This window comes from Pteropus alecto, unplaced genomic scaffold (assembly GCF_000325575.1).
Source record: "Pteropus alecto unplaced genomic scaffold, ASM32557v1 scaffold3, whole genome shotgun sequence".
Lineage (NCBI taxonomy): Eukaryota > Metazoa > Chordata > Mammalia > Chiroptera > Pteropodidae > Pteropus > Pteropus alecto.
In genome coordinates this window covers 53,957,535-53,967,318 of record NW_006442484.1, presented here as the reverse complement: position 1 = coordinate 53,967,318, position 9,784 = coordinate 53,957,535, and the positions used below count along the sequence as shown (strand labels likewise).

At 29.4% G+C, this 9,784-nt stretch overlaps 1 protein-coding gene across 1 annotated transcript in view; it reads left to right on the top strand.

Annotated features, from left to right (window-relative positions):
• Positions 1-9,784, top strand: part of CALCRL (calcitonin receptor like receptor) — a 38,452-nt gene that overhangs the window by 1,021 nt on the left and 27,647 nt on the right. Inside the window, exons 2-5 of the mRNA XM_006921272.3 lie at positions 1,255-1,387; positions 3,264-3,374; positions 3,470-3,582; positions 5,000-5,091. Of these exons, the coding sequence (XP_006921334.1) occupies positions 1,255-1,387; positions 3,264-3,374; positions 3,470-3,582; positions 5,000-5,091 (449 nt within the window). The remainder of the gene's footprint in view (positions 1-1,254; positions 1,388-3,263; positions 3,375-3,469; positions 3,583-4,999; positions 5,092-9,784) is intronic.

Sequence of the window (9,784 nt, the reverse complement as noted above, 5' to 3'; positions counted from 1 at the left end):
TTCTACACTTCTTAGATGTTATCTTGGGTAAACAGACTAGAATTCAAGAAACAGGACTCCTGTTTCTTCAGCTCACACTCTCTATTGAGTGTGCCAATGAGCTGCACCAGCCAACATTGGTTTCCAGCAGGTAATTCTGTAATAGATTACCAATCCAATGATTGTCAATTAAGAAACTGTGATTATTTCTCAGACAGTATGTAAATGTAAGTTTTTTATTTAAGAATAAAAAATGATATTGATTTTATGCATTTCTATAAATTTTGTAAGAGCAGGAGAAAAAATATTAATGTTTTTGATGCTGTTAAATTTTATTTATTACTTGTGCAGTGCAACTGCTGCATAAATCTCTATTAGGAAATTCAAACCAATCAAGGAATGAAAGAGTAAATTTTAAATAGTGGTCAGTTGATGGTGAAGCTTGAGTGGTGCCACACAATGAGAGAATATTATTATTTAGATTATACCAAATTTAACTACCCGCTGGAGAACAGAAAACCAAGAATATGTAGACAAAATAAGAGTAGAAAGATAACTACTTATGGAAAATAGCCAATAGAAGTAATGCAAAAATGAAGAAGAAATAAAGTTGTAGACATATACATGCTTCACATTATAAAATGGGGAAAATGTCATATAAAAGTGGAAGTGAAGCTTAAAGTAGTGCTACTAAATCGGAAGAACATAAATATATACCTTGTATTTGATGTGCATATCAAAACCTTTATTGACATGCACACAATAAAAATTCTATTTACCTACATCACAAATGAACTTGTTATTATTTTATCAAAATCAAATTATAAAAATGGCAACAATTTTGAGCATTATCATGTGCCAGATACTCCCCTCCGTTATTGTGATACTACTTTATCCCATTTACAATAAGAAAGCAGAGGCTTATGGGTTCAATATCTTGCCTACATTCACAGAGCAGTTGAAAAAGCAGTGGTAGATTTTGAATATAGCTCAGTCTGCATTCCACAACACATGTGTAGGGCCAGCCTCTATAGAGAGCCAAATGTCGACTGTTTTCCCTACTCTGCCATTGGCAATGTCTTATTGGTTGCTGGAAATTGAACAAGATAGGGGATATTTACTGTGGATACTGGCAAACACTACCAATCAAGGATTTCCCCCTTGAGCCAGGTGACCAGGCAGGACATCACCACACTGACTATTTTCCACTGTGACAGATTGCCTACAATAGACATTTTCACAATTCTGAAGTTTTATTTTTTTCTAATTCCTTAGATTCTTGTCATAGCGGAATTACAAGAGAGCCCTTATAACCCAAATCAGTTGGGCGTTACTAGAAATAAAATCATGACGGCTCAATATGAATGTTACCAGAAAATTATGCAAGACCCCATTCAACAAACAGAAGGTAAATGACTTTAATTTTAAATGCATTTGATTTATTTTTAAAAGAAAACCACCCCATTACATCATTATGAGTTTCTTTGGTCCATTATTAAAAATGAGTTAGTTGCTAATTTTTCTGGTATATGGGCAGTTTTAATTATATATTTTGAAGACTATTTTATGACATAATTTATCTTTTTTATAAAATTCTAATAAAATTTTGTGCAACAGGGATGTTTTTATAACATTTTTATGGTATAAATATTTAAAATATCAAATATATGTCTTGAATTAAATAAGTGACAGTTGATCTTCAGTTTATGTAATTCTATTTTTTTAACAAGCTGCTTGATAGGAGTTTGCATAATAAAATGACAAACACAATTTACTTTTGCATAAACTATACTTTGAATAGTACATTTAGTAGCAGAGCTAGTGAAGTCTAAGTGCTTCTATTTCCATTAAGATTTAGCAAAAACAAAAAAAATAAAAACAAAAATAAGCCCTGCATTTAATCTGGAAATCCTCAAGACAGGATTATCTTCACAATATAAAATGCAAAATTCACAATAAAACAAAGCTAAATGTAAAGAGTTTAGATATTTCTAAATTTTTAAACTATCAGTACAAACAGATCTTAACATTTTAGGAAAAATATTTGATAGTATAATATATAATGTTTATGTAAATAAAATGTTAAAAGTAGATTATTATTTGTAACTGTCAAAATGAACTTGCTTGTGAGAATAGTATTTGTTGAATACTATTAAGATTCAGCTTCTCACTTAATTCCATAAAAATCTGTTATTAGCTTAAAACTATTGAATTAAATCCTTCCAGATCATCTAGATATATGTAAAAGTAGGTTTCATTGTTTAACATTTAGCAGGAATAGCTGCATGAGGGTATCATAATAATTTTTTGACAAACTAAATTTAGGATCACTGCATAATAGACTTTCCTATTAGAACTTTGCAATTTTGATTATTTTAGGAAGTCTTGCAATAAAAAATCTATATTTTAATGTAGTGTTTCCCGAGTCTATTTGACCACAGAAACTTTTTAATGGAACACTACCCATTTCTTACTCTAATGCTATATAACACAGTTTGAAAAATTCTGGACCTTGCAATTTATTATACTGCCAATGTTGTCACTAATCAGATGGAATCTTCTGGAGCAGTAAATTGAAAAGAATTGTTTGAGAAGCTTTCTAAAATATTGGAAAATTTTTCTCTGATAGGCTACAAAATGTATTTTATTTAGTAATTTATGGAATCAAGCTATTTAAAAAAAATATTTGAATATCACAGGAAAGAAATGAGATTATCTGAGGTTTTTTTTTTTTTTTTTTAAATAGAATTATTTAGATATTTAGGCCAATCCTTATTTAGGTCAATATGGCCCTCGAGGGCCAGATTAATTCTGAGGTTGCTGTGCAAATCTATTAAAATAAACATCAAATGCAACATTCAGCTGAACTTTTCATGTATTTTCTCAGATATTTCTAAATTTAATTTAGGAATTAATTATTCTAATAATTATTTGGTGAAAAATTCAAGTAATTGCTGTACAGTCATGCACTTCATAATGGCATTCTAGTCAATGATGACCTGCATATATGAAGGTGGCATATCATGGAGCCCAGGAGTATAGTAGGCTATATCATCTAGGTTTGTGTAAGTGCACTCTATGATGCTGGCACAAGACAAAATCACCTAACAATGCATCTCTCAGAAACGTATCTTCATTGTTAAGCAGTGCAGGACTAGATTTTATATGATGTCTTTATTTTCAGTAGACAGTCTTTATCCCATGTCAGTGTGAAACCATTAAGACTTTTTTCTTCATGTATACCTAGAAGGAGTTAGCATCCCTAATTTTTACTCTCCTCTAAGGCATTTACTGCAACAGAACCTGGGATGGCTGGCTGTGCTGGAATGATGTGGCAGCTGGAACAGAATCAATGCAGCATTGTCCTGATTACTTTCAGGACTTTGATCCTTCAGGTAATAGCAGAAATTTATGTATAATCTCCTTTATATCTATTTAATAAACTTAGGGTAACTAAATTACTGTTCTTTTTTTCTTTTTTAATTTTAAGAAAAAGTTACAAAGATCTGTGATCAAAACGGAAACTGGTTTAGACATCCAGATAGCAACAGAACATGGACAAATTACACCCAGTGTAATGTTGACATACAGGAGAAAGTGAAGGTACTTAACAATTATAATTAAAATTTAATTTACGCTATTTTAAAAGTTATTTACCAATACATTATTGGAGAAATTTTAGCTAGTGTTCCATTCTATTGTAAAGCCTTTTCATAATATACTTTGAGAAGAACAGTAAGCAAAATATCTTTGTAGAAATAATTATTATTGATTCTGTTACAATAATGAAGTAATTCTGCTAGGTAATACTATATTTACAAGTCAATGTCTCAGTATTGGAGTTTCAAATTTTCTACAGGAAAAAAAAACACTTTAGAAGTATAAGAAAAAGGAAAATTTTTATTTGTGGTGGACTTTCTAGAGTTATGTTCAGGAATTGTGCTCAAGTATACAAGAGTAAGACCAGCAGAGTTAAAACAGTTTCTATCTGTCCGTCAGCAGAAGGCTTTCATTCTGACTGGCTATTAGGTCACCCTCACTTGAAAGTCATGGTTACATTAAGTCAAGGTTAGTCACAGGTTGCCATAACCAAAAAGCTTTAATAGAAAATGCCTATGTATATTTGCATGTGTGTATATATAGAGGCAGTTTGTCACAGTGATTAAAACTGACTCCTGATATCTAACTTCATGTTTCTGTCCCTTACCAGCTATGTGATCCTAACAAGCCATAAACTCATTGTGTATAAAATCGGGACCCAATAAACCCACCCTCAGGATTTTCATAAGAATTGACTTAATACAAGGACATTTCTTAGAAAACTAATGACCATATAGTAAGCACTTGATAACTGTCAGCTATCATTATAATTATATTTTTTGGTTATTCAGAGTAGGGTTTGGAAAGAATGATAAAAATAAACATTAAATGGTAAATTACAAATAAATAGAATATAGACAAATAAAAATCATTAAGAAAAAGTCAAAATAGGATAAAGTCAGAATATGTTTATACAGATTATAGGCTCTTATAAATTACTATATTGAGATTTGCCTCAGAGCCTCAAATTTGTCAAAGGAAAAAGAGAAACCCAGTGAGAAAGAAAGCCTTATCTGGCATATAAGTAAAGAACAATATGAAAATCATCAAATAGCATTTGATTTAAGGTGCACAAAGTAAGAGTGAAAATTGTTAATGTCCTCCAAAATATAAAATTCAGGTTTTGTATATTATACAACTTAGGTCAATCAAATTATTCCTTTATATAGTTAATATATGAGTGCTAATTTCTTAAATAATAAAGGCATACAATTTATAAATTTTGATGGTCTTGGATAAATTCGCATAGATATTCTTCATTCCAGATGTATTCAGGCATGTATTGGTTTGCAAGCTAAATGATAAGGCTAATAGATCATGTCTTAAAATATATAATTTATTCTATTGAATTGGATCTTCTACACTTGTAGTATTATAATATTGATATGAACTTTAATTTTTTTATTCATATAAATTATAGACTGCACTGAATTTGTTTTACCTGACTATAATTGGACATGGATTATCTATTGCATCACTGCTTATTTCACTTGGCATATTCTTTTATTTCAAGTAAGTATATAGAAAATATTTTTTAAATTTACCATTGTCTTTGGCAAATGCAGTGTCATGTGTGTGTTTATATTATATGCTGATGAAATATGTGAAATATAGATTTGTAATGTTTAAAATAAATTGAATATTTAAAATAATTTGAAATATGTTAACCATATTTTGACTTTGTAAAATACGTAGAGAGGAGATTGATAATATATCATAAGTCCAACTTTACGAAATTAGTAGACATATAAGAATGAAGTCCTGTTTTAAGAAGGGAGCCAAAATCAATATGGAGCCAAAATCTGTATTTGCTTTGGAAACTGTCAAATATTATAGGCCTTCTTAATTTAATTTTTAACTTATTGGTCAATTTTTAGTATCAGTATACATTGTATATTATAAAAATTGGTATTTTGTGTGAATAATAGCAATGGCATTTAATATATATAACAATAATAATCTCAATATATTATAGTTAGGTTAGTTTTGTTGGTTAGAAGTTGTCATCATTAAAATGGTTAAATTATACCCTGAATTTTACTCAAAATTACAATTCCTTTTTTGGGAAGAGAGAGAGTTAGCTACTATTTCTTGATTCAATGAATACTTTTTTTTTTAATTGATAGGAAAGTAAATTCCAAAACCTGCATATATTATTTTATGCATTATCACGGTTTTTATAATTTTGATCACCACCAGTAATTATATAATGCAATGTGAAGAATGATTAGCTACATTTCCTTGAATCTATATCACCATTGCCTTCCTCCCCTTCTTCTTCCTCTTCATTTCTCCTCCCCTCCCCCTCCATCTTCACCCTCTTCTTCTCCTTCTCTTTCCTACCAAAAATCATCTTCGACCATTATTAACTTCAGAACCAAATGGAGTAGTAGCACATCAAAACAATGCAAACCAAGAAATTATCAGGCAGTTCAATGTTAGGAACATATGTAACTGGAACACCAGCTTTTGGCCCATATTCCATCAAACATTCAGAGTTCATCAAATAATATACGAACCAAGAAACTTATCTCTTATGGGTTTTAGAGATTTTTAGAGATTGTGGGATTTAGAGATTGTATCAGAATTGCTACTTTTTGGAAATCTACACCTTCTTAAGAATCTCCAACATTAGTTATTTTGCAGATTCCACATGGATACTTTTTTAATGATGCTTTTTATTTATGATATTATCTAGGGTTATAAAGTGATTTTAAAGTCATTAAAAACTCCACTCTGAATAAAGTTAATTAAACAATTGTGTACATTTTTAAATGCAACATATTTTCATTAGTCAATTCTGTAAAAAAAAGATCAAAATAAGTTGAAAATTTTTATCCTAAAATATGAAAAACATTCCTTAAAGATAAATTTACTATATTATATTTGACAAGTTACAAAAAGTGTACTGCTGAAAACAAACAAGCTGCCAGTTCTCAGTCACTGCCTTTATAATTAGTTATACCCTATCAGTCATTTCTATATATTTTATTAAAACTTCATGTCTTTGCTCTTGAATATACTCAGCTTATACAGGATTTTTGAAGTGAAAATTATCTTTGGAATAGGAAAACCTTTATTATGATTGTTTAATAGATTAAAAATATCTGTTCTAAAAAATGGAAAATTATTTTAGAATTGTCACTTTGGAAAATAATTTAAGTCCTCAGGTCCAGTGATATATTATTTATGCTAGTTAATAAAGTTAAATAATGTTGCTGATGCAAAAAATACTTATTGGTAAAATATGGCAGTAAAACTGGGTTAACATTTAACTTAGTAAATTTTAAGACACAAAATAAAGTTAAAATTATAAATTCTCTCTTAGTATAATAAAATGATCAGTGTAAGAAAGATATAGTTTACTTTTTTCTTTATTCCTGAAAATAAATTTTTTATAATTTAAAAATACAAAGTATCTAAACTTGAAAATATGACTCTTTTGACTCTTAGAACTAAATCGATACAACCAATTGCCCTAAAAATCTATGCAGTACTTTAGAACTCAGATTTTTAGTTCATGAAAATTACGTATCTACCACACATATAAACAAACTCAGAGAACTGATTTGTGTAACTAATATTAGCTAAGATTTTTTTTTTTACCATGAAGACTTTCACAACTACCACTGAATATAAAGTAGACCAGCCTCTATCCTAAAGGCATAAATTAGAAATCATAAGAGTTATTTAAGACTTCTTGCAAATTTCTGGGAAAATGTTATGTTTTAAATATTTCTAATCTCAGGAAAAAAATGCAAACCTTAATTAAAAACAAACTATAATCTTGAGAAACTAGACTTGCACTTAAATTTATAATACTTTTTAAAAATCTAATACTTAAAGCCAGTTACTAATTTTTAAATAAGAACAATATATACACCTGTAATTCTAATATCTTATTGAGCGATTATTTGTATTTTTCTAATTCTATTTCATATGGACATTTTTACACAGTTTTAATTGTAAAGTACTAATTATTTTAACTATTTTTATAAGTTAGCATTATAAAATGGATACTTTTGTTGTCACTATAGAGTTTTAAAACAACTGTTTAATTGGCTAAATAATATTTTTTTATTAAGTTGACAAAAGTTTATTAAATCATTCCTCTATTTTTGAGCATTAACACTGCTTAAAATGTTTCCTATTAATATAAAACACTGCAGAGGACATTTTCAGACATACTTTTCCCTATATTTCACACTATTGTTTTTAGGTTACATTCCCAGAGACATGGGATATCTTGGTCAAAGGATATATATCTTTTTATGGCTCTTGAAATACATCATCTCAGAAGTATCTCAAAATCAACATATTTGTAACAAATTAAGAACGCCTACCTCATCCTAACAGGAACCAATTTTTCTTCCAGAGTGACCCATCTTTACAAATAATACCACCAGCAATCTAGTTGCATTAGCCAGACATTTAAGAGTAATCTGTGACATCTCAGTTTTCTTCCCTATTATTCTTTCCTCATACCCTGTGGATTTAACTTCTTAATATCCCTCCAATCTATCCAACTTGCTTCATCTTTACTGCTACCACTGCCAGTCTTGTCTAACCCAGCCTTAATAAGTCTACTTTCATCATCTTCATTCAACTCTGAACAATGCAGCCAGAATGTTTTCATAGATTTAGATTAAATTCGATTTTGTCATCCTTTGCTTTAAAGATTTTAAACTTCCTATTGTGATTTATTTAAAAAACAAAACCATCAGCATACCCTATAATTGAATATTCTGCCTATTCTCTCCCACCTCTTAAGTTCCTTAAATGTAGTCATCTTTCAGATCTAAATTTTAGCATCATTTTCTCAGGGATATCTTCCTGAATTCCTTATTGCAGTGTTTCTGAAACAGCAACTAGTTGCAGTAGACATGGAGTTAGACCACCATCTCTGCAGATTTAAAACTAATACAGCTAAGATGCTTCAGATAAAACAATCACTTATTTTGCATGTAATAACCCAAACTATTCGAACATATTAAATTTCTGAAGGACATGAAGCTAAGAAGTATAGCAATTATATCTCATGCCAAAATTAGTAGTCAAAAAGAGAAAAATAGTCTCCTAGAATTCCAAGCCCTATGGCACCAAATTTAAATTTAACAAGGATATAAATACAGTCCTGAACTAATTCCATAAAGTCAAATGTAAAACTAACAAAGTTTCTTCATGAGTCTATGATTAATTGAACAAATGTTTTCTGTGAACTAAAGCAATATAGTAAGACTGCCGAGTGAAAACAATGCTACAAGCTAGTATATACCAATAAATATAAAGTATTAAATTCCAAATCTCTAACCAGGCCAGTCATTCACCCTGTCAAGTATGGAGTGACTTCGTAAGAGGAAAAGGGGGGATGTCATAAAAAACGGTATATCAGGATAGTAAAGAAATTAAAGAAAATAATGTTCGCTGATCAGGGAATCAAGGTACCAAGAATGTTAAGCTAAAGGGGACACAATAGATGACTTCAAGAATCCAAATGACTATAATTGGAAATAAAGTTTGTGTAACATAAATATATGTGTTAGAAAATATATCTGGTTTAATTAAGAAAAATAAAAGACTCTAACAGCTAAACAAAATAGAATGAACTACCAATTGACCAATTGACCTTCCTGTCACTCAAGATTTTCAGACAGAAATTAGATGTCAACCTATCAGGAATGTGGAAATGGGTGATCCTCATACCGGGTTTACAGCTGGATCTAATGACCTATAATGCTATTGCCAAGCCCAAGTCTATGAATGAGCAGTAATTTAATAAAGACATATATTGAAAGAATTCTTTAAAGTCAAAATGCATAATTTTAATTATCAGTTAAGTTAGCATTTGTGAAAGTATCTTACAAGCTAAAAGCAATCTGCACAGATAAACTATATTTATTACTGATTAAGAATTGAAAGGTAATCTGGTTTAATATTTTTATAACTGCATTTATATTATATTTAAAAGAGCAAATATTCCTCAACCAATACTCACAAGAAAATATAATAATTGAAGGCTTAAAATTTTAAACCAGAATTAATTAATTTTCTCTATGGAAAAATACTTTTTAAAAATTGACATCATACACATAGACATACTAAGTATTTTAGTTTTAAAGATATACTCTACAGATTCATAACTCATTTTAAAATAAAGACTAAAAAATTGATTTCCCCAAATATTGTCCTCATGTTTCAAATAGAA